The sequence below is a fragment of the Pseudonaja textilis genome, chromosome 3 (genome assembly GCF_049901715.1).
Source record: "Pseudonaja textilis isolate UNSWEBS1 chromosome 3, rPseTex1.2, whole genome shotgun sequence".
Taxonomy (NCBI): Eukaryota; Metazoa; Chordata; class Lepidosauria; order Squamata; family Elapidae; genus Pseudonaja; species Pseudonaja textilis.
Genome location: NC_141992.1, coordinates 82,074,871 through 82,099,655, shown reverse-complemented (window position 1 = coordinate 82,099,655; position 24,785 = coordinate 82,074,871). Strand labels below are relative to the sequence as shown.

At 38.0% G+C, this 24,785-nt stretch overlaps 1 protein-coding gene across 6 annotated transcripts; it reads left to right on the top strand.

The window, feature by feature from the left end:
• Window positions 1-784: 784 nt before the first annotated feature.
• MTF2 (metal response element binding transcription factor 2) lies at window positions 785-23,957 on the top strand. Of its 6 annotated transcripts, none has more exons than XM_087930224.1 (17): window positions 785-1,030; window positions 1,560-1,592; window positions 2,866-2,932; window positions 4,292-4,490; window positions 4,579-4,660; window positions 5,166-5,261; window positions 6,048-6,148; window positions 6,245-6,393; window positions 8,855-8,950; window positions 9,902-9,970; window positions 11,850-11,973; window positions 13,087-13,154; window positions 13,464-13,634; window positions 14,927-15,035; window positions 15,190-15,248; window positions 16,157-16,261; window positions 21,247-23,957. In XM_087930224.1, the coding sequence occupies exons 3-17, from the start codon at window positions 2,901-2,903 to the stop codon at window positions 21,599-21,601; spliced, it is 1,815 nt and encodes a 604-aa protein (XP_087786350.1). In that variant the 5' UTR covers window positions 785-1,030; window positions 1,560-1,592; window positions 2,866-2,900; the 3' UTR covers window positions 21,602-23,957. The 6 variants fall into 6 exon arrangements, with proteins under 6 accessions (XP_087786350.1, XP_087786349.1, XP_087786351.1 ...); XM_087930223.1 differs by having other exon boundaries at window positions 2,830-2,932; XM_087930225.1 differs by lacking the exon at window positions 1,560-1,592.
• The last annotated feature ends 828 nt before the right edge of the window (window positions 23,958-24,785 follow it).

Below are 24,785 nucleotides of genomic sequence, written 5' to 3'. Positions count from 1 at the left end.
TTGTGGGTTTTTTTTTTGCATGGTCTCTATTGCTAGTCATCTCAAAAGTTTCTGGGCTTTTATGTTCTTGTGGTTGGCCCTAATCAGTGTTACCCAAATCATGAATTTTCTCTTCAAGAACCAACATAACCCGCTTTGTTACTTTATTATGTTTCTAAGAGGGGCCTTCTGTAAAAGATTTTTCCTGTCGTTTTCTCCCCCCCTCCTTCGCCCCTCCAATGGTTTTCTCCTTTGTTGTTTTGGGTCTCACAGGAGTTACAGGAACTCCGTGACTAGTACAACCGTTTGAAGAGCTCGGTGCCCAAGCAAGCAAAATACACCCAACAAAGAAAAATCGCTACCACACATTCAAGAGTCAGGCGGGCGTGCAAAAGGGAACGTTGGTTGTTCAAATGACTTTTGCGCTCTTAAAATTGAGAGAGACCCTTAAACGGGACCTGTTTTTGTTTTTCTTTAATTTCAAAGAGTTCCTTCCCCTTTTCCTCTCAACGTTACTCCCGTCTCCGCCCCGAGCCAAAGAGGAGAGATGAACTCCTCTTCGAAAAATAGCCCCTCTTTGTTTCGCCGACTGTCGAGATGGCGGAGGAGACGATATCCTTCCGCGGGCGGGCTTGCCTCTTTACTCCCGCGGAGGGAGAAGACGAACGGAGCGCTGATTCGACGCGGCCAACCCGGCCTGAGGAGATTGTACCGTTTGGAGGGCGGGGAGGGAGGAGGGGATGCTGCTGCCGCCGCCGACGTCGCCGAAGCAGCTCCTTTGTCTTTCCCACAATGCACCAGCTTCTCCTCCGCGGGAAAGCAAAATGGCGAAGGGTTGTTGTGGAGCCGGGCTGCCCGTGAGGCTGCTTCGTGCTTGAGCCCCCTTGTTGGCTTCCCTCCTCCTCCCCTTCCCCCCCCCGCCTCGCGGGTTTGCCCTTTCGGAGGGCAGCGAGAAAGCCCGGCCGAAAGGCGGCTTCTCGGGCTAGAGCGCATCGAGCGCCATTGATTTCCCTGCATGAAGCGAGTGGCCCAACTGGAGAGACCGAATGAGGTGAGCGAGAAGAAGAGGTCAAGGGAGGAGGAGATCAGCGATCTATTATCGGTCGCAGGGTGGGGGTGGGGGCAAGAGGAAGGGAAGGGAAACAGGCTCTCTCCCGTTTCCCGGTTTTTTTTGATCCCGCCATCTATTGATTTTGAAAGGGGAAAGAAAACAGCGTTACAACATTTCCGCTCTCCCGATGTTAACGGGAAAGGGGACCGAGAGAATGCAACCTTCCAGAGACGTTTCGGCCCCGCTGGCCGTATTTTGTATAGGGTGGGGTGGGGGTGGGCATCCCTTGCGCTGCAACATGAACAGTAGCTGTTGGCTGTATAAGTGTGTGTAGACACACACATATATACATATATGTGGGGGGGGGGGCGTCTGGGTGTCCTAGGCAAGCCGAACAAAGGCGAGAATCTTCGCTCGTGATTTTATAGACAGATGTAATGTATATTCGGGAAATTGAGGAAGTTCTGCATTGCCATAATTTCGGTCTGCAAATGGGACCCGAAATCATCTTTTTCGTTTTTGTTTCCAGGGTCGATAAAAAGAGGTCGTTCCAAAAGAAGGGGTTGGTAAATTTGCTGCTATATTAATGCCAGTATACTAGTTCTCGTTATTTTTTTATGATTTATTAACTGATTATTATCTTATTAATTATTTACCTAATAATAAATGGGACCTAGGGCTAAAGATTTTACAGCACTGTTCCCCGAGACAGCATTTTATATTTTTAGTTCAGACAGCTGCTATTCCCTCCCCTCTCCTGCTTTATGTTGTACAACTGCTATATGTACCCCTTTGTGTGTGTTTGCACAGTTTGTTTAACATAATTAATGAATTTACCTTTTTAAGTTTACAAAGTATATTGAACTATGATCCATAAAGTGGGATGACACATCATTTTAAACCATATTTAAAAAATTGACCAAAATTAAAAGAATCGAGCTTTAGCACATTGTACAAAGACAGTTGCTGCCTTTGTAACTGGTCTGGTTAAATGTATTATGGGGGAAGGGTCTGTGAGTCAGAAGAAAAAAGGTTTGGTAGTACTGATAAATGAAAAGGCAGCTTTGATCTTGTACAGTTGGGGGAGGGGAACAACCTGAGGCCACCTGCAGCCCCTGAGGCTTTCAGTATAGTCCCTAGCACTCCCTTCAACTGTTTCTGAAAAAATTTAGAATTTTTAATTACACGGAATAACCATGTTAACTATATTTTTAAAATGTTAAATTGAATATTGTTTTGTTTTCATCCTGGCCACTTGTGCTTTGTACTATAGTCCTCAGCACTTCACACACACATAAAATCAAATGTGGCTTTTGATCTCCCCCTCCCCCCAAAGCTGTATTTCTCTAATGTAATGAGTTGTCTATTTTCAATTTGCTTATACACTATACTTTCAAATTGCATTTGAATAGTAGTGTACAGTTAATGTCAACATTAACAATTACAATGATATATTAGAAACCCTAAATCTCTGATTAGTCACATTACTAAAAAAAATACTATAAAGCTGATAAAAGGTGCAGAAAAGACATAGCTCTCCCCAGAGCAATTACTCTGTGATAAAAGAGTATAATATTTGATGATTCTTAGCTTAAAAATGTTGAGGGAGCACGTTATTTATTTGCAGGATGTGTGTGTTGTGTTTATTATTCTATTTCCTATTTTTTCTTGTTTCCTGGCAAAGCTGTTTATACCTTTTAACAGCATTGTTGTTGCTGTTAAAAGAGCTTGTTACCTTTGCTCTTGCTCCTTTCAGTATTTGTGGAGTGTTAGCCAAGTGACATCATTTTTCATATTAGGAAATTGGAGTTCTCACCATTCACAACTATTCCTAGGCAGTCAAAATAGGTCTTGAAATTCCAGTCAAGAAATGTGGATAGAAAGAACTGGAATTCCACAAATGTAAGTAAATAAATTACAATAAGCTTGACCAGAATTTTAATCAATTGTTTAATTGGGACTGAGCTTATAGGGGGAATGGAAGAAGAGGGAAAGAGAAATCTGACTAAATAATTGAGACATATTGGTGATATGTTAAAAGTGAATGAAATAATGTATGGCAGCCAGGTATAATTCTGTCATTGCTAACTACCACACTTAATAAAGACATTGCTTTTGCTGCTGTGTAGCCTTGCCTGTCACCTGAGTGTTTCACCTATTTGTCCTTCTTTCTCCCTCTCCCTCTTTCTCTCCCTCTGTGTGTGTGTGTTTGCTTGGTTATTAAGATGAGTATGCAGCTTCAGACTTCTGTTATATTGAATATGTTCTTGCAGGAAACAAGTTAAAAAACTAACTTAATGTGTTGTGCAACACCCACCCACCCCAAATTATAGTTATAACTTATAGTTCAGTGTTCTGTACAAATCCAGGCAATTAGATTAACTCAGTTAATTGAGATTTAGCATTTTATGCCAACATGATCTATCCCTGATAATATCTCTAAAGATATGCAAGGTATTGCTTCTCTCAGTTTAATAGCCTGTTTCTGTTTTTGTCTAATTTTATATGAATTCTGTGGAATTTTAAAGTAAGCTTATGGAGTATATTTCCTGTGTTGCAAAAAGAATAGAACACTGAACTTCGCAATAACACTTTTGTTTGAATTCTTGCTTTCTGACCCCTCATCCTCAGCAAAATTAAAAAGATTCAGGGCCGTGTTTATTTCTCTTCATATGTTTGCAAATACCTTAGTTATGATGTATTGTTTCATTGTTTGTACAAGGGTTCAATGAACCAAGAGAACCCTGAGTTTGCATAGTGATAGAAATGATTATAGGTTGAATACTGTATTGTATATAAAAATATGAAAACCACTTACTAGTAACCAGTTGCTACTAAATAATTTTACATAATGTATGTTACATAGACAGGTTTTTGATAATAGCTAGAAGTTTTTTTTTCTTTTAATGCAATAAGATTGCCATGTGCAGGTTTTAATACAATTGGAAGTATACTGAGACAGTATCTGAGAAAACCAAGATGAAAGCACATCTTTAGCCGATCAGATGAACAATGTAGAAATAATAAGTACACAAGTCATAGATTTAACAGTTTTTAGGATTATGGCATATTTCTGCAATGGATATTGAATTGCAATAAATTTCCAGTTTAAATAATTACATACTGGCTTCATCTTCTTGTCTCAGATATGTCTGGAGGTTAAATATAAGTCTCACTCTCACTTAAATTTGTTGTGCTTTGAACATTAGCTTTTAATGTTTTAGAAGTTGCTCACGTTCATTATATATGTCTGTATTTTAGAGACTCTACGGGGGTGGGTAATTCAGTGGTCCACAAGCGGACTCCTTTGCACCGAAACCAAAAACCACCAATATCCTTGACCAAACTCTCCTCACGGGATGGACAAAAATCCAAAAAGCCAGTGTGCAAATTTGAAGAAGGTCAAGATGTCCTAGCCAGATGGTCAGATGGCTTGTTTTATCTTGGAACCATCAAAAAGGTAATCCATTTTTAATTAGCCTAGCTTACAATGTCTTACAGCAAAATTACAAATTGGTATTATGGCTGCAAATTTATTTTTATTTCAGATAAACAAACTTAAGCAGAGCTGCTTCGTTATATTTGAAGACAGTTCCAAGTCCTGGGTTCTCTGGAAGGACATACAAACAGGCAAGTACATCATATGATGATGATGATTTGATCCTTTAGTAAGTGATGTAAAACATGAATTTACTATTTTCAAATTCCTTCCAGTTGTGATTCAGAGTGCAGCGGGGCATGATGAAAGGGTTAACCATTCTTCAGCTGTCACTTACTTATGGTGGTGATTTGCTAAAGAGGACGGGGAGCAAGAAATGTAGTAGAGATGAAAATTATAAGGGAAGGAACAGACTGAAAGCAAAATATGTGTAGCCCATATGTAGCCCAAAGACAGATGAGTTGCTGAATTTATAGACTACATAGGTCTCTTGTATAACTCTTGATCGTAAATATACTTCTCGAACTCCAGCTGAATTCAAACTGTCCTAAGTCATGGTGCACAGACCAGAGTGGCTGAGTTCACATATTATGCAAAATAAAACCCAAATCACATTATGTCAGGAGTTAGCAATCAGTGTTCAGAATGTAAAATATAATTCATTTAATATGAAGCCATGCCTTTTTGTTGTTTTAGGAGCTACTGAAACGGGGGAAATGGTCTGTACAATATGTCAGGAGGAATATTCAGAAGCACCCAATGAAATGGTTATATGTGATAAGTGTGGTCAAGGTAATTTAAAAAAATAAGTATGTAGGCATTTTAAAAACGTATTAGAATATTGTGTGCAGAGATAGTCCTCAACTTACAACTGTAATTGAGCCCGTAATTACGATCATAAGTTGTGGAAGTCATTAAGCAGGTCATCAATACTTGACTTTGCCCAATTTTGCAATCTTCTTCACAGCAGTTAAGCAAATAGAGCAGTTGTTAAGCAAACCCACCATACCCAATGGGTGCTTTTTGCCATAATCCGGAAGTAAACACGTGTTTTCTCACAAAATGCCATAAATCGTCCATAAATATGGATCAGTTGCCAAGTGTCCAAAATACAGTTGCATGACCCGGGGGGGAGGGGTATGGAACTTCGAAGCTGGATTGTAGGTAGCTCTGGGAAGGTCTGCATAACTTCACATGGTTGCTAAGCGAATGGCTATAAGTCACAGACTACCTGTAAACCTAAGTGCATAGGCATTTCTGTTGATGCTTATTGCATTTATGCCATTCTCAATGTCTCAAATGTTTTCTAGCATCACAGGACATTTAATTTAAAATGTTTGGTTATGGGTTTTAATGTGACAGGACATTGCTCTATATCCACTTAAAGCAGGGCTGTCAAATTCCTGGCCTGTGGCCGGATGCGTCACATGCTGGCCACACACACGCCCGGTTTACTGAAGGGCGGGGGGAAATCCTGGTATGTCACATGATGCTGCTGTGACGAGTGAGTGACACCCCTGACTTAAAAAAGTTTTTTTTTTCCTTCTTAATTCAGGGTTGTTGTTTTTTTAATTTCAGGTTATCATCAACTGTGTCATACACCAAATATCAGTTCTAATGTGATAGATTCAGATGATAAATGGCTTTGCCGGCAGTGTGTCTTTGCAACAACAACAAAAGTAAGTTGATTACTTAAAGAAGTAATTGCAGTTGAAAATTGATTTTTGTACAGTGTTGGATATTAACATTTTCTGGTTTAATGCATTTTATTGTAGAGAGGTGGCGCGCTTAAGAAAGGACCAAATGCTAAAGCACTGCAGGTCATGAAGCAAACATTGCCTTACAGTGTAGCTGACCTTGAATGGGATGCAGGCCATAAAACAAATGCCCAGCAATGTTATTGCTACTGTGGAGGTCCTGGAGAGTAAGGAGTTGACATGCTTATGAACCATATATGTTCAATTTTTTTTCTGTGTTTTCTTATTTGTCAAGAATATGTGTGAGACCAAGTGTTACGTTTCATAAATATTCCATAAAACAGCTTTATTGAGCATAGTACCAGGCTCTCAGAATACTTTCCATTCTTGAGTTTTCAATTTTGATGTTTGGATGAAAAAGAATTAGTTAATCTATAATCTTGGATCAAGTTTTGGTGAATAAATTTGGAAGTTAATTGGTTTAAGACATAGTGCTAAAGCATGCCAGTGTTTGCTTTTGGTTTAGCTTGTTATATAAACTCTGCCTGTGTGTTATGTTTAATAAACATGAAGTCTGAAAAATGCAGAAGTATAATGAATGCATAGGGACCAGTTAAATCTTCAGGAGCAACTCATATAACTACTACTGGTGTAGCTTTCATTTTATTTTTCTTAAAGCAGCCAATTTAAGAAATGTTAACTGAGCATTACATGAAATAAGTATAACATGAAATAAGATGACACTCCATTTTGCTATAAGTTCACGGGATCAGCAAACTGCCAAATGACAACTTTCCTGCTCTGGGAATTTTTATTTTTATATGATATAGTAATATGTCTGTCTGTCTATCTATCTATCTATCTATCTATCTATCTATCTACCTACCTACCTACCTACCTACCTACCTATACACTGCTCAAAAAAAAGGAACACTTAAACAACACAATGTAACTCCAAGTCAGTCACACTTCTGTGAAATCAAACTGTCCATTTAGGTAGCAACACTGACAATCAATTTCACATGCTGTTGTGCAAATGGAATAAACAGGTGGAAAGCATAGGCAGTTAGCAAGACATCCCCAATAAAGGAATGGTTCTGCAGGTGGTGACCACAGACCACTTCTCAGGTCCTATGCTTTCTGGCTGATGGTTTGGTCACTTTTGAATGCTGGCGGTGCTTTCACACTAGTGGTAGCACGTGACGAAGTCTACAACCCACACAAGTGGCTCAGGTAGTGCAGCTCATCCAGGATGGCACATCAATGCGAGCTGTGGCAAGAAGGTTTGCTGTGTCTGTCAGCGTAGTGTCCAGAGCATGGAGGCGCTACCAGGAGACAGGCCAGTACATCAGGAGACATGGAGGAGGCCGTAGGAGGGCAACAACCCAGCATCAGGACTGCTACCTCCGCCTTTGTGCAGGAGGGACAGGAGGAGCACTGCCAGAGCCTTGCAAAATGACCTCCAGAGCGCCACAAATGTGCATGTGGCTGCTCAAACGGTCAGCAACAGACTCCATGAGGGTGGTATGAGGGCCCAACATCCACAGGTGGGGATTGTGCTTACAGCCCAACACTGGACGCAGGATGTTTGGCATTTGCCAGAGAACACCAAGATTGGCAAATTTGCCACTGGCGCCCTGTGCTCTTCACAGATGAAAACAGATCGACACTGGTGTGTCAGACGTGACAAGGTCTGGAGACGCCGTGGAGAATGTTCTGCTGCCTGTAACATCCTCCAGCATGACCGGTTTGGCAGAGGGTCAGTAATGGTGTGGGGTGGCATTTCTTTAAGGGGCCACACAGCCCTCCATGTGCTTGCCAGAGGTAGCCTGACTGCAATTAGGTACTGAGATGAGATCCTCATACCCTTGTGAGATCATATGCTGGTGTAGTTGGCCCTGGGTTCCTCCTAATGCAAGACAATGCTAGACCTCATGTGGCTGGAGTGTGTCAGCAGTTCCTGCAAGACAAAGGCATTGATGCTATGGACTAGCCCTCCCGTTCCCCAGACCTGAATCCAATTGAGCACATCTGGGACATGTCTTGCTCCATCCACCAATGCCACGTTGCACCACAGACTGTCCAGGAGTTGGGGATGCCTTAGTCCAGGTGTGGGAGGAGATCCCTCAGGAGACCATCCGCCACCTCATCAGGAGCATGCCCAGGCATTGTAGGGAGGTCGTACAGGCATGTGGAGGCCACCCGCTACTGAGCCTCATTTTGACTTGTTTTAAGGACATTACATCAAAGTTGGATCAGCCTCTAGTGTTTTTTTTCCACTTTAATTCTGAGTGTAACTCCAAATCCAGACCTCCATGGGTTGCCAAATTTGATTTCCATTGATAATTTTGGTGTGATTTTGTCGTCAGCACATTCAACTATGTAATGAACGAAGTATTTAATGAGAATATTTCATTCATTCAGATCTAGGATGTCTTATTTTTGTGTTCCCTTTATTTTTTTGAGCAGTGTATGTATGTGTGTGTGTGTGTGTGTGTATATATATATACACACACATACACACACACATACATACATACACACACACACACACATGAATGATGTAATTTTATTAGTGATTTTCTAAAATTCATAATCATGTAACCACATTTAATGCTTTTCTGCTAGATTTACTACCAGGGTATTTTCTGCATAACCATCTTCAATTTTTTCTTACTGTTAATGAAGCTGGTATTTGAAGATGCTACAGTGTTGCAAATGTAAGCAGTGGTTCCATGAGGCTTGTGTGCAATGTCTGCAAAAGCCCATGCTGTATGGTGACAGGTAAGACGTTTTTCTTTTGATCTTCTGTTGTGTGTTATATATCTCATTTGGGAAGGGCTGTATTTAGTCCTGTACTCATACATTCTCTATGTCTGTAACTGTGATACTCTGGACAAGATCTTTTTAATTTGCACATATTTTCATATTTTATATTTTAAACTTTATGTCCTATGGTGAATCTATGGCACACATGCCGGAAGTGGCACGCAGAGCCATTTCCCCCGGCATGCGAGAACTTGCCCAGAAGAGCCCCACTGCGCATGCACTGAACAGCTGATTGTTGGATATCTGGTGCGGGGGACGGGGATGCGCAGAGATGCAGAGGACGCGCTGGGGGGTCATGCGCGCATCTGCATGTGGATGGCACGGGGGTGATCGCACACAGGCGCAGACGCACGGCATCACAGGTGCAGATATGCGGCACGCTGCAGGGGGATTGCGCATGCATGCGCAGGGGTGGGTGGGCAGGCCCAGCACGGATTGATTTCTGGGTGCTGGCGCGCAAGCGCATGAGTGCGCACACAATTATCGGCACGGGAACCAAAAAAGGTTTGCCACCACTGTCCTATGGTATACCTTTATTTTAATTGTGCTGCTTCTGACACAAACCCTGATATTTACATTGCTGCATTAATAAATAAGTATTATGCTATTTTAGTGCATTGTGGGAGTTATTCTATTTATGGTCTTCCCTGAGTCAAGTTTTATCATAGGAGTAAAACATTAAAAAAAATGATAGGAACAAAAATGATAGAAAAATGATAGGATTTTTCACTATTTGAAAACAATCTTTTATTCACCACTTGTTGATGTACTTTAATTGTGAACACAGATTTGTTTTTTGTAGTCTTAAATACCTTGTATTGAAGGTATTGTATTGAATTACTGTCAGTACAATTTAAAAACCAAAATGTTCATATACTGAATATGCCTTTTAAACTTTTTTTAAAGGTTTTATACATTCATTTGTTCAGTTTGTAGTTCTGGACCAGAATACCTCAAACGTTTACCCTTGCAGTGGTAAGTACAACTTAAATTAATCTTGGGCAAAACAAATATTCAGCATCTCATTGCACATCTCTGTAAAGATAGTTTTGTGGCTCCATTTTTTGAATTGACTTTGCACAAGTAATTAGAATATGGATATATTACTTTTGTTATCCTCTTCCCCTCTGGTTTCAGTTGAGAAAGTGAAAAACAAAATATTTAGAAAGCAGGATTTTTAGTGAAATAGACCTGCTGATTGTCGGCAGGTTATAGTTGTGCCTGTCACAGTATGGGACAACTTGCTGTGGCTGACTTGCCCTGGCCATCGCGCCACAGTATGGGACAACTTGCTGTGGCTGACTTGCCCTGGCCATCGCGCCACAGTTGTCTCACCGTGGGACAACTCGCTGCAGGACAGTTCAACACAAGATAACTCAAGAGAGAACTTACCCCAGCCTCGAGGACTTCTAACCTGAGAAGCTTCAAAGTAAAGCAAGGCAAGGCCCGCTGCAATTCACTTATCCCTCTCTTGAGTTATTCCACATTGAATTGTCCTGCAGCGAGTTGGCCAGGGCGGGTCAGCGGCAGTGAGTTGTCCTAGACCCGTGATGGTGAACCTAGGGCAGGCGTTCCAGAAGTGACACGTAGAGCCCTCTTGGTGAGCACGCGTGCCGTCACCAGCTGCTCTTCTGGTTTCTGGTGTGCACACGTGCGCCAGCCAGCTGGTCTCCACAGGTGCCAGAGCACCAGAAAACGGCCTCCAAAAATTCCCCAAAAAAACAAGCCATTTTTGGGCCTTTGGGGGGCTGTTTTCAGGGCCATTTTCAGGCTGTTTTTGGCCTGAAAAAGAACCAAAAAACAACCTGAAAATGGCCAAAAACAGACATGCAAGCTGTCTTCAGGTTTCCAGTGCTCCAGCACTTGTGCATGCACACGCATGCACGTGTGTTCCGGTTTGAGCACTCTGTGCCGAAAAGGTTTGCCATCACTCCTAGACTCTCATCTAGACCAGCGGTCGCCAAACGGTGGGCCGCAGAGAAATGTTACCCCCAGAGCACCCCCAAAGCAATCCAGGCTGTGCAGAAACACAAGGCAGGAACCCTCCCTGCCCACTCTTTACCTGGCAAACCTGCCTGCTAAATTGCTTTTTTTCCCCCTTTTTTTGCCCTGACCATCAGCTGTTCTGCTGTGCCAGGAGATTTAGATTAGCTAGGAAGCAGGAAATGGTTGGATTTCTTGCTTTCTAGCTAATTTTTAGATCTTCGGCTCTGCTTTTAAGCACAGCCAAACTGCTTTTAAGCACAGCCTTAGGACTGAAGGCTCTGTTATTCAGTGCAGACTCACAGCAAGCAAATTTTATGTGACAGACTCAGGCAGCCAATGGCAGGTAGATAGATCACTGAATGATTCTGTGAGCAACTCAATCTGCCTGCCTGCTTTGCCTGATTTGGGTAAAAGTTTCTATTTTTTATTTTAATAAAATCTATTTAAATGCATGGTGTGTTGTGAGTTAATTTTATGAGTTTGCTTGCAAGCAAATTTTATGTGACTGAGCTAGCTGATGGCAGATAGATAGATCTCTCAATGAATCTGTGATTCTGTGAGCAACTCAATCTGCCTGCCTGCTTTGCCTGATTTTGGGTAAAAGTTGCTCTTTTTTTATAAAAAATTCAATATTTATATAAATATTTATAATATTTACATACAAGCCATGCCCAGCCAGTCACATGACCACCAAGCCACACTCACAAATTAGGCCACGCCCACAACTAGTTAGTGGTTCCTGGGATTTAAAATTATGAGCTTGGTGGTCCCTGAGGTCCAAAAAGTTGGTGACTGATCTAGAGAGTTAATGTTCTTATATCTAAAATGTTAAAACTTACTACTTGTTATTTAAACTTCTGAATTCTAGGGTAGATATAGCACATCTATGCCTTTACAACCTAAGTGTTATTCATAAAAAGAAATATTTTGATTCAGAACTTGAACTCATGACATACATTAATGAAAATTGGGATCGACTCCATCCTGGTGAAGTAAGTTTTTGAAATATTGACATTGTTTGTGTGTTTCTGTAGTTCAAAAGATCAAACAGCTAAACTGTGTGTAGATATTTTAACAATTGTTCAATCTATAGTAAAACTGCTAGGTGTAAAATTTGTTTTCCTAGTTAATGTTTAGTTGCTTGTAAACTCTTTTTGAAATTATTTCTTTTGAGTGTTTCGTTTGTATTAAAAAAAAATCTTAAGATTTGAAAGTTAATGTCAGATGCAAAAGATCAGGTCTGCACATGAAGGTCCAATTAAACATTTATTGATACTTATGCTATGCACAGGAATCTTCTCAACTAACGGTTAGCATTTGCTTGGCATTATATAAGGGTCAACAGAATTCAGGGAGGTTAGCCTTAGTTTGCTTGGGCCACATAGGGATTCTAGACTGATCCCTCTTTTGATTGTGCCTCAGGTTTTGCCACTCCTCCTACAGTTACACATAATCCACATACTTTGGCTACCTTATATGGTCTTGTGGCTGATAGAAGTTTGAATTTCAAAGCAACTTTATCTTTTTTAAATAGATTTTTTTCAATAAAAATGTTTATACATGTAGTCCTTACAATATGTTACTTCCAAGTTACAATGGATCTCCCCAGAAAAATTTTATGATGCCATTTTGAAATTCCAGTGGCTACACCCCCAATCATGTGATGACATTTTGGGCGCTTGGAAGCCAGCCTGCATTTGCAGCCATTTGCAGCATCCAGTGGTCATTTCCTCAACAAATTCTTTTATTAAAATATTTATTTTATCATTCACAGAATGTAGATTTCTCACATTTTACCAAAGAAATAAGTATTTGTATTTCATATAAATATAATATACCCATAAACACAAACGATGCTTAGCAGTTCAAATAGATACCGAACACTTTATTCAATGCCTTGTTCATAGAATAATGAAGATAATTTAACTTCTCTTGCCCCTCTTGTTTATTAATATGCTACAGTAGATATTTTAGAATTTCGCCCTGTTACATAAGAAATTCTAGAATGCTGCTGTGTTTTATATCTCTTTGAACTGTTAAGTATTAGTGCTTATGGATGTTGCTGCACATTTCAGTAGATTAAATCACTTCTTGATACTTTACAGCTGGCAGACACACCAAAATCTGAAAGATATGAACATGTTCTAGAGGCATTAAATGATTACAAGACCATGTAAGTTGATAAGGGTTTTATACAATTTTCTCTTTTATTTCCTTTAGTTTAATCAGTTAATAGTCTAAAGTTTTTTGAAGTATTATCTAAAACCGTGTGGCTGCAACAGAATGCATTATTGTTTGTCTAAATGTTTAGGTCAGATTTTATTTCTGAGTAGAAGTTATATGAAGGTTTACTTACGTTTTTCCCAATGTTGGCATTTGAACAGACTGTGAGTAGTGCCATACGTTTATTAATAAATGGAACTGCATATCTAAAGAAATGAGTTTTGTCTTCACGTTCTGCATTTAATATCTTGAAATGCAGGTTTATGTCTGGGAAGGAAATAAAGAAGAAAAAACATTTGTTTGGCTTAAGAATTCGTGTTCCTCCTTGCCCACCAAATACTGCTTTTAAGGCTGAGAAAGAACCTGAGGGAACTTCCCATGAGTTCAAAATTAAAGGCAGAAAATCATCTAAGCCTGTGCCTGATCAGAGGTAAATAGACTAGAATAAAGTGACAGACAGAAGCGGAAAGAATTGTCTGTAGATTCCAAACAAAGGCTAACTAGAAATAAGCAGAGTCCTAAAGGCTAGGGGGTCAAAGGTTGATCATGTTAGGCTAGGTTGAGCTTGTGCAGTTAGAGTAGCATAAAGAAACAATTTGGTCTAGTAGTTAAGGCACCAGGTTAGAAACCAGGAGACTTAGTTCTAGTCCTGCTTTAGCCAGGAAAGCTAGCTGGGTGACTTTGGGCCAGTTACTCTCTTAGCCCAATTCACCTCACATGGCTGTTGTTATGAGGAAAATTGTAGAAAGGAGTATTATTTATGTCTGCCACCTTGAGTTATTAAAAAAATAAGAAAACAAGAAATAATTAGAACATGTAATTCTAACAGCTATTGCTACTTTTGTCCTTACATACAGTACCATAAAAGTGCTTGATCCAAGTAGGTACTATTAAGCAATAGTACAAAATATATAATATATCTATCCAGATCAAGTTGGTAGTTGGCAAATGCAAGCTATGTGTGATCTTAATACAGAATTGGCCAAGAGTTAAATGAGTACTTTTGTGCAGTAAACTCAAAACCTGTCTTTATGTTTGAGCAAAATGGCTTGCTAAGCTCAGATTAAAGTTTTGACTATCACCAAACGGAAGGAGTATACTGTATAGCTGGGTATCTTCTATAATAGGAATGTCAAACTGGATTTCTTTGAGGGCTGGATCAACATTGTAGTTCTCTGCTGGCCAGCCAGGGGTGTGGGGAGATGGGACGGACGCTTCCTGCAGCACTTTGCCAGCCAAAACAGGGTGAGGGGGGGCTTTTTTGTCTTTGAAGAATTGCCATATTCAGGGAATACATGCCTTTTTACTACTTTGTTCCATTTCCTTTGGAATAGCACTACAGTCAGTCTGATCAATACTGTTGGCATTTTAGGAAAGTGTTTTAAGACCTGACTGTTTAGTACAATCTTTGGGGATTTGTGGTGTGGTAGATCATCTCTTTGCAGTTGGCTGTTGGTACAATCTGATATTTTTCCTCTCTGTGGTGACAGATTGGAAAGTTTTGTGGTTGTAGTGCAGAAATATAAATTGAAAGTGGTTTTCTCTGCTGGTTCTAGTGGGGTATAGTTTAATTGATATGTTTTTATATTTCACTTCTTAGAGATCTATTTTTTATGAAGTCAAAAGATAAAGTATAACTAAGACAATTGATAAAGGAAATTTCAGAAATGAAATTGTAAATACAGACCAATATTACTGTTTAAGACTAAAACTTTTTTCCAGGGAAGTCACTAATGGTGTAGAAAGAAAGGGGAAGAAAAAGTCTGTAGGTCGTCCCCCTGGCCCATACACTAGAAAAATGATTCAAAGAATGTCTGAGCCATCCATTTTGGTAAGTGGCATTCAGGTTTACTTTCTTAATAAAATAAGTACTACTTTATTATTTCCTTAGTTAATAAAAATGAACACGGTAAACTGTCTTAATGTTTACAGTTAGAGAATTGTATATTTACAGAATCTGAAAAAAATCTACTTTATTCTTTTAGGAAAAAGAACCTGTTATAGTGCCAGAATCCCCTGTTTTGGATTGTCCTAGCACTACTGGGTATGTATGGGAAAATATTCATTCAGCTTTCTATTCAAACAATCAAAGCAAATACTCCCCCCCCCCAGTGTATGTGTGATATAGATAGATATATAGATAGAATATAGATATAGATACACACACACACACACACACGCATCCTCTACATATGTGATGAAATGTAAGGTGTTTGCATTCCACTATGGTAAATAATGTTTTTGCTTCTAATGATGTGATGAAAGAGATGACAAAATAAAAAAGGGAAAGGAGACAATCAATATCCAGAAAATAAATTAGTGCCCTTTGATAAAAAAAACCCAAAAACCTCTCATTCTGTACATAAACATGGAGTTTTGTACTTTGGAACAGAAACAGATGCTTATGGTCTGTTCATACAGTACTGTATTTTCATTCTACAGCCAGTGCTTTACTTAGCTGCCTTGTTTAATGACTATTCACAATTACGATGGTGATGGAAAAAGTAACTTTACAACCGGTCCTCACTTTTATGACCTTTGCAGGTTTGTAAGCAAAGGAAAGGTGAAATAAGATTGTAAGCCCAGTTGTGGTTTCACTCCGAAGGCCGCTTTGCTTCACAACCATTTTGCTGGTTCCAATTGTAGTTGCTAAATGAGGATTACCTACCTAAAACTGGCCTTAAAAAAGATTGTATTGTGATATCCTTCCCTGTGCCTAATAAGGGAGCAGATCATTTCAATTTAAGAACTTGCTTTCATTTCAAGGTTCTGGTAATGAGATTTTAATCGGTATTTATCTTAAAACTAGAAAAACAATAATGCCACTTCTGACTAACTAAATCTGGTTTGGCCAGAATTTAATATTTGGGAATTTGATTAATGCTAGGTTACATGAAATTTACTTTAATATATATGTCCATTTTTATTCTATGACAACATGACATCATTCAGAAGATCTGATGGAACTGCACACTCATCCAATACCTCAGATGTGGAATCCACAGGTGCTGCCAGTACAAAAGAAACTACCTCAAACAGTATTTCCAAGCATTACAGGTGCAGTATTTAATGTATTACAAACACACACCTATACATAGATTGGTTGTGCTGTTTTTATTTAAAGATAATTTATACATTGAAGAAAGTGTGTTTCATCTATACCAGGGGTGTCAAACTCAATTTAATTGAGGGCCACATCAGGATTGTGTTTGATGGGGGGGTAAGCCTGGCCAGGGTGGGCATGGTCAGCTTGACGTCACTTGTTGGGGGCATCTGTGGTGACCAGAGCACTCTGCCAGTGAAAACGGGCTCCCAAGGCCCGTTTTTGGCTGTGACGTCCTCCTGCAACCCTCTGCCAGCGAAAACAGCTTCATTTTCTTTTCTTTTCTTTTTAAATAAATTTTATTAAGTTTCCAAATTTTAAAAAACATAAAACAAAACTTTATACATTGTTATCACATCAAGTCATCTTTTGCATTTCCTCACATTTTTCAGTATATGTATTTACTTATTCCTTTACCATTGCATCTTACTCTTACTATAAATCGGTATCTTTTATCCCTACATCTCAATCTTCTCCATGGTATATTTACATATTTCCTCATTCTTTTCCTAATTGCCATTTTATTTTCTTTTTATTTCTAAACCACTCATACCAGCCATCCCAGGTCCTATAATAAATTGAATCTTCTCTGTCTTTTATTTTCATCGTTAGCCTGTCCATCTCTATACAATCTATTATTTTTTTAATAACCATGCCTTCCGGTGGAACCCTTTTTTCCTTCCAGAGTTGTACATACGAAATCCTTGCAGCTGTTAATATATGTAACATAATATATCTATCTGTTTTATTGCATTTTTGTGTTGTTATACCTAATAAAAAAGTTTCCAGATTAAATTCAGTTTTCTAATTTGTGATTTCTACTATCCATTGTCTAATTATATTCCAATATTTTTTCACTTCCTGGCATGTCCGCCAGGTATGAAAATAAGTGCCTTTTTCTTTTCCACATTTTCAACAATTTGGTTCTGAGTTAAACATTTTTGCCAATCTAGCGGGAGGAAAGTGCCATCTGTAGAACATTTTGTATTGGTTTTCCTTGTATGCTGTGGATGTAATTAGTTTGTAATTTGATCCCCACATTCCCAATTTTCCAGGTCTATATTATGGCCAACATTTTTCGCCCATACCACCATCGTCTCTTTGACCACCTCCTCTTCCATTTTAAAATCTAGTAGAAAATTATATATTCTTGAAATCATTTTCTTTTCCATTTTTTGTAGAATTTTATCTAATTGATGCTTTTCCATGCAGAAACCAAATTGTTCTTTGTCCTTCTGATATCTCGCCTGGATTTGCATGTATGGCCACCAATCTATCTTTATATTTTGTTGCTGTAATTCTTGTCTCGTTTTTAATCTTCCTTGTGTGTCTAATAGGTCTTTGTAACTCCTCTTTTTTCCCAGATCCATTGCATTTGGGTATATTTGTGCTTCCATAGTTAACAACCAGTTCGGTATTTTAGTATAATGGTTCTTTTTAGTCTTGTTCCATGTCCAATTTAATGAATCTCTAATCATGTCTCTCTGAAAATATGCATGCTGTTTACATTTCCCATTCCATAGAAAACTTTGCCACCCTCTCTGCAAGTCGTGACCCTCTATTGGCAATATTCTTCTATTTTCCAAGTTGATCCAATCTTTAATGCATACCATAGCTGCAGCCTGATAATACATTTCCCAGTCAGGGAGTCCAAAACCACCCCTTTCTCTGTAACAATTTCATTTTTATCCTAGCTTTTTTCCCATCCCAAAGAAATTTACTTATTATTCAGTCTAATTCTCTAAAAAAGGTTTTATCCAATCTTATTGGTACAGCTTGAAAAAGATATAGTATTTATGGTAGGGTAGACATTTTAATTGCTGTAATTTTCCCCAGTAGTGATAGCTGTAATTTCCCCCACGTTTCCAATTCTTTTTTGATTTGTATTATTAATTTGCCGTAGTTATCTTTTTTGATTGAAGAGCATCTTGCTGTTAACAAAATGCTTAAATATTTTACCTTTTTCACACTTTGCATTCTCGATTTTCCTTCTAATTCTTTTTTTTTTTGCTTATCTTTTAATTTTTTAGTGAATAATTTTATTTTTATTAATCTTAAGGCCTGTGACCTTGCCAAATTCCTCTATTTCCTTTTTTAATTTTACTCCCCTATCCTCTGGATCTTGCAGAAAAAATACTATATCATTGGCAAATGCCTGTACCTTATAATGCTCCTTTTTAATTAAGGCCCCTTTGATTTCTACATTTTTCCTAACGTTTTCCAATAAATTTTCTAAGGTAAGAATAAAGAGAAGGGGTGACAGTGCCTTACTCCCTTGTTGATCTTAAATGTTTCCATTCTGTCACCATTCATTATTACACTGGCCGTCTGTGTCGTATAAATAGTTGAAATCAATTTAATAAATTTATTGCCAAATTGCATGCTTTTTAATTGTTGTATTATGAACTGCCAATTAACATTGTCAAATGCCTTTTGCGCATCGAGGAAGACCATTGCCAATTGTTTTCCTGAGTTTTCTTCATAATATTCTATTATATTCAATACCATTCTAGTATTATTTTTAATTTGTCTATTCAGTAAGAATCCGTTTTGGTCTCTTTAAATGATCTGATTAAGGTTTTTTTTTTTTTTCAATCTTTCTGCCATTATGGACATAAATATTTTATAATCAACATTTAAAAGGGATATGGGCCTGTAATTTTGAATTAATTGATGGTCTGAATCTTCTTTTGGGATCAATGTTATGTATGTCTCCCCCATGACTTAGGTAATTTTGCTGTCGTCAGTACCTCACTATAAAGTTCTAATAATTGCATTTCTAATTTTCCTTGGAGCGTTTTATACAGTTCCCTAGGGAGACCATCCGGTCCCGGTGTCTTATTGTTTTTCTGTTTCAGGATTGCCTCTTGCAGGTCTCTTAATGTTAGTTCCCTGTTTATCTCTTCTTTATCCTCTTCCGGGATTACAAATAGCCCTTTTCCTTCTAAGTAATGTTGGATATTTCCCTCTGGTACATCTTCCCTCCTATATAATTCCTCAAAAAAACCCTTTTAACAATATGTTTTTTCTTTTCAGTTTGATATTGTAGCGTACCATCAGCGTCCTTCAATTGTTGGATTGCTCTTTTTTCTTTTTCTTTCTTAAGTCTATAGGCTAGTCATCTTCCCGGTTTCAGAATAATTCTCTTTTATCTTTTTCATGTCCTGTAACCATTCATCTTGTGCTAACATATTCAATTTATGTCTAATCATTATCCTCTCCGTATTTGCTGTCTTATGTGGTGTTTTTTCTAGTGTTTTTTCTAAGTCCTTAAGAGTATCTAGTAGTTTAGATTGTTCTTTTATTTCCTTATATCTACGTGTATTATATGAAATTGCTAGGCCCTTGATAAATGCTTTTGTCATGTCCCATAGGTTTGGAATTGATGTTTGTTGTTTTTTGTTTTCCTTCAGAAAGAACTCCAGTTCTTTTTCCATCATCTTAACACATTCTTTTTCTTTTAGGATCTCCTTGTTTAGCATCCATCTTCTGTTTTTTTTTTTTTTCAATCCTTTCCAAATTATTTTAATGGGATTATGGTCCGCCCATATGTTAGATTCAATTTCTGTTTCTTTTATATTACGTTCCATTTCCCCATTTGTCCATAACATATCCAATCTTGACCATGATGTGTGAGGTGCTGAATAGTAAGTATACTGTTTTTTGTCTGGATTTCTTTCTCTCCGTATATCTTTTATTCCTAATTCATCCGCTATTTGATAAAATACTTTTGGTAACGTTTTCCTTTTCCTTTTTTTCCTTAGATTTTTGTTATTGTAGTCTTTTCCTAAATTTGCTATTGCATTGAAATCACCTAGCAGGCATATGTTCTCATATTCCTGGAAAACAGCTTCGTTTTCACTGGCAGAGGCATCACGGGCCAGTCCTCCACTGTTTCCAGGGCAGCCCCGCAGGCCAGATCTAAGTATCCCATGGGTTGGATCCAGCCCCCGGGCCTTAAGTTTGATACCCCTGATCTATACCATTTTGAGCTGTTAACATATTTCACATATGACTTTTAAATATTTGAATAGTTTTAAATTTCTGCAATATGCTGACTGCTAATAACAAAAATTGTGTAGTGGGAGTGTGTGTTTAAGTTTAAACAAATTACAGTCATGAGGTTCTTTATGATAAAATTGCCAATGTTTTTCAGTAGCATCTCCAAAAGTAAGAACATAAGAGTGTGCGCTGTATCTGCCAGAGCAGATTTGGTTAGTTAGCTAGAGCTTCCAATTTGTCAAAGAAGATTGAGACTTCCCCCTCCCCCCTTTTACTTCCTTCTATAGAAGTAGTGTAGTAACTGCAAATTATATAATTTCCTGCTTATAGAGATTTTATCACTGGTTCCATTTATGAGGTGCACTGGAAGAAGATTCATGTTCTTGGCAAACTTACAAGGAATCTTCTTTTCCTTATTTTAGAAATGCTTGACAAATTTAGGAGCAAAAATCAGTTTTAAAATAGACCGGCTAAATTAGTAAATTATGCATTGATACACTCTCGGTTCCAGTAACGTGGCTGAATGTGTCATGTCTTAAGTAACATAGTTCGCTGTACAGTAGAATTACCTTAACAGAAAGCAAGAATTAGGTTAGTTCCTATCAAGTGTAGTGCAAATATAAAACAAAAGCTCTGGAAAAATTATTCAAAATTATTCAATATAGTGTTGTAAAAGATAAAATTTACATAAAATGTCCATATGAAACATAGTCCCCTACATCCTGAGAGCTAAATTGTCTCTAACAATCCATGAACGAAATGTGGCCACAAATCCCACTAAAATCATACTGCTAGTTTAAGTTTTGTCTCCATTTGATTCAGCATTAATTGAACTTTCCTTTGCTGTATCTAACAAATAAGACATTAAGAGTACAGTAAATTTTGTTGTGATATTACATATTCTAAATGTTTAATTAACATTTTATACGCTCTGCAGTTTATCCGATTCTAGAAAAAGAACACGAACAGGAAGAACTTGGCCATCCACAATACCCCACTTAAGGAGAAGAGGACGTCTTCCACGAAAAGCACTCCAGATTCAGAACCCAGAAATTGTAAAAGAAGATGAAGGCAAAGATGACTATCAATATGAGGAACTCAATACAGAGATTCTGAATAATTTGGCAGATCAGGAGTTGCAGCTTAATCATCTCAAGAACTCTATTACCAGTTACTTTGGTGCTGCAGGTAGGATAGCTTGTGGTGAAAAATACCGTGTTTTGGCACGTCGGGTTACACTTGATGGAAAAGTTCAGTATCTTGTGGAATGGGAAGGAGCAACTGCTTCCTGACTATAATGCTGAATATTATTTCCTGCACTGCCCTTTTATCTATTTATAGGCAGAGTTTATACATTGGAGTGCAGAAGGGAACCTAAATGGATATTTGTAAAACTGAAAAACCAAGTTAGCCTTAACACTTCTTGAACAGAACAATTTTTTTTCACATAAGAGGCCTATCGACTAAAAAAATAAGGCTAGATTCTTAATGTGTTTAAAACGAGGATCTAGACTGTGTTGCGTTGGAAATCTGGGATTTCATTTGCTTTAAGATATTCACAAGTCAAAAAAAGCCTTGTCTCTAGTGTACATTCCATGGATGTGTTTTTGTGAGTAGGGACTATTTTCTGTAAGTAGGACAAATTTTGAAAAAGATACTTTATCTTTTCTTATCCAGAAGTTTGCAAGACTATTTCTACTTTGACAACCCTAGATTTTCGTACGGTGCAGTGTATATACTTCCAGCTGAGGACTGTAAAATATTAAAATCTTTCAAGCAAAGTGTATAAAATATATATTGAGCTTGTAAATTGCTCTGTGACTAGACTTTGTTGTCTTTTTAATATATTCTTTGCATGTGTATATATACACATATGTGTGCATGTGTATATATGTGTGATTGTGACCTATGCAATATAAATTATGGGATTGGCAGCTTTTGACTATGTATCCCATAATGTCTTTTATCAGGAATAGTTGCAGTATTTACACAGCAGCATTTCTTCTCAGGCTATATTGGGTGCTGTTGTTTGCCACATACTATAGAATATGTGTCAAATGAGTGCTGGGTATTCTGGCAGTAAGTGCAGTCGTTAATGTCATAATGCTTTTAGAAAATAATTCAGGCTGCAGTTCTACACATGGCAGCCCAGTGATTTTGGAGTGCCTCTCAGGTTCACATTATCCCTCTCCTGCACAAATACCCACTCCTTTTGAAAAATGGATATCAATTACATCAAACCTAAAGCCAAGGCTTATTATAGTTGCCTCTAATTAAATCAGTTCTAAGCGAAGGGGGAGAAATTAAAAGTACATGCTCTAGTTTTTCTTGTTAAAGATACCTGGAAACAGTGCGGCTGCACCAGGCCAGGTTTTTGAGGTTGCAGTTCTCAACTCATTTACATTCAAATCAGAAAAATGTCTAAACATGTATAGTATTGCACTGTACAATTCCTTGAAACAGTCTGGCTGTGCACAACCTTGCAGCATCAGTTTATGTTGGCGCGGGGAACCCGAGTTGGTTGAGGCACAGACTTGAACATTTGAGCATGAGCTCTGTGCAAAAAAAAAAAGAAATCTAATAATTTGTGACAAGTTGATTGTAAAATCATTTTCAGTTGCTAAAAAACAAAAGTCAGCAGGACTCACATTAATAATCCTGTTGGGTGTGATGAGAAGTATAGTTGGAAGAAAAGGTTTAATTACACAGGGTTACATATGTTGCCATTTGAAGTAACAATACTGATTTTATGACAAAATTACCTCTTCTGTTATTAAAAATGAATCAAATTTAAATGGGTAACTTTATTTTACTTGTAAATAAGTTTTTTTTTACTGGGGTCAAGGAGGATTTAGGTGGATAAAGTCGCCAACGACTAGTGGAGTAAAATCGCAGGGACTCCTTTACTTTAGTGGCTTTCCTTTACCTGAGTTTTTGATTATTTTTTTTAACCAAAGAGTAAATATTTTTACTTTGAAGTTTCTTCCCTTAATTAGAGACAGTCTATTAGACATGGGTTGCTAACAAAAAAAATTGTCACACAAAAATTAAATAACAATTGGGGAAATAGGTGTCCAATGAAATACTGCTCTGCTCTTACTTATATGATTTGAAGAACAAATATACTGTTAGGATTATCAAGAAAAACATCACCTTTCACATAACCAAAGGAAGAATAGATAAAATGCATTGCCTGGTGCTTGTGGTTTTTCAGAAAATTTAATTGAACAAAGGTGGAAATTAAAATTTACTTCCACTTGCCTTCACTAAAAATGTGGGTCTTTTCCATTTACTCAATCTCAGCTATTAAGTTGCCTTGCCTATAGCTACAATATTTTCATAAGAACAGGTTACTTTTAAAATGTTGGTCTTTTGAAATAATGCAAAATGTAGTTTTGTTGTAATTCACAGCCAGTTTTTAAAAATTTCTTTTTCTGCAATTTTTGTAATTCACATTAAACACCAGCAGTATTTGCAGTAGGGCTTCCATGCAAGATCACTATTGGAATCTGGTAGGGGAGAGAATGTGATAAACTATCGGTTGAATTGTGAATGTGTGTTTTCATTTTGTCATGGTGGTTGACATGTTTGTATTGCTGGAACTGTTTTCTAGAATTCAAACTCAACAATAAATGTGTGTATTTTTAAGAACCTGTTTCTTCTTGCATTTGTTAAAACATGCAAAAACAAAAGCTCAGCTCTCGTTTTAAGTTTCTTAAAATAAATTCTGTAGATATTTTCAGTAAATGATGGTAAAGTTAATCTTGTATGCAATTTTTTTAGGATTGTACCGACAATATATACTTATTCCCAAATTTGTTGCTGCTGTTACTACTAAAGTCCTGTCGGAAGTGCCAGAGTGTTTCCAGGTTGAAAGGATTACACAGTGATATCACTGTTGCCTGGAGGATGCCCAGTCGGGGGTTCCTTTTACACTCCCATTAAGTTACCCACCAAAATGGTACCCATTTATCCACATCGAGTTGCCTGCTTTTGAATTGCTGGATCAGCAGAAGCTGGAGCATGTGAGGGAGCTTATTCCACCCCATGGTAGCAGCCTGGTCTTGAACGTGAGCCTGCCTATTATCAGCCCAGCATCCTATGCTCATGAGCCACTGTACTCATCCCAAATTGACTGCATCAGTGTTACTTCTTTTTACATAGTAGTGAAATGATAGTCCAGTGCTAGATATTTTAAGACAGTCTAAAAAATTATTTGGGGACAAAAATATTTGAAAAAACAATCTTAATTAGTAAATGATAGAACATTTTAGATCCACTTTGGATTGATAAAAGTTAGTGTGTCTACTTTAGAAACATTTTAGCTTATCATTGAAATCTATCCTGCCAGGTCTCTGTAATGGTAAACGGATATGACCCTTGGAGAATGAAGAGTTGCAGTCAGGGAATAGTCAGGTAAAAGACAATTGAGACTGTAGTACTGTGAGCAGGGCAAGCTCAGAAGAGAGCCTTCCT

Coding starts and splice junctions, on each gene's coding strand:
- MTF2 (XM_026700375.2), top strand. Junction 6,394..8,854: donor TACTGTGGAGGTCCTGGAGA/GTAAGGAGTTGA, acceptor CTGTTAATGAAG/CTGGTATTTGAAGATGCTAC. Junction 15,249..16,156: donor GATTGTCCTAGCACTACTGG/GTATGTATGGGA, acceptor GACATCATTCAG/AAGATCTGATGGAACTGCAC.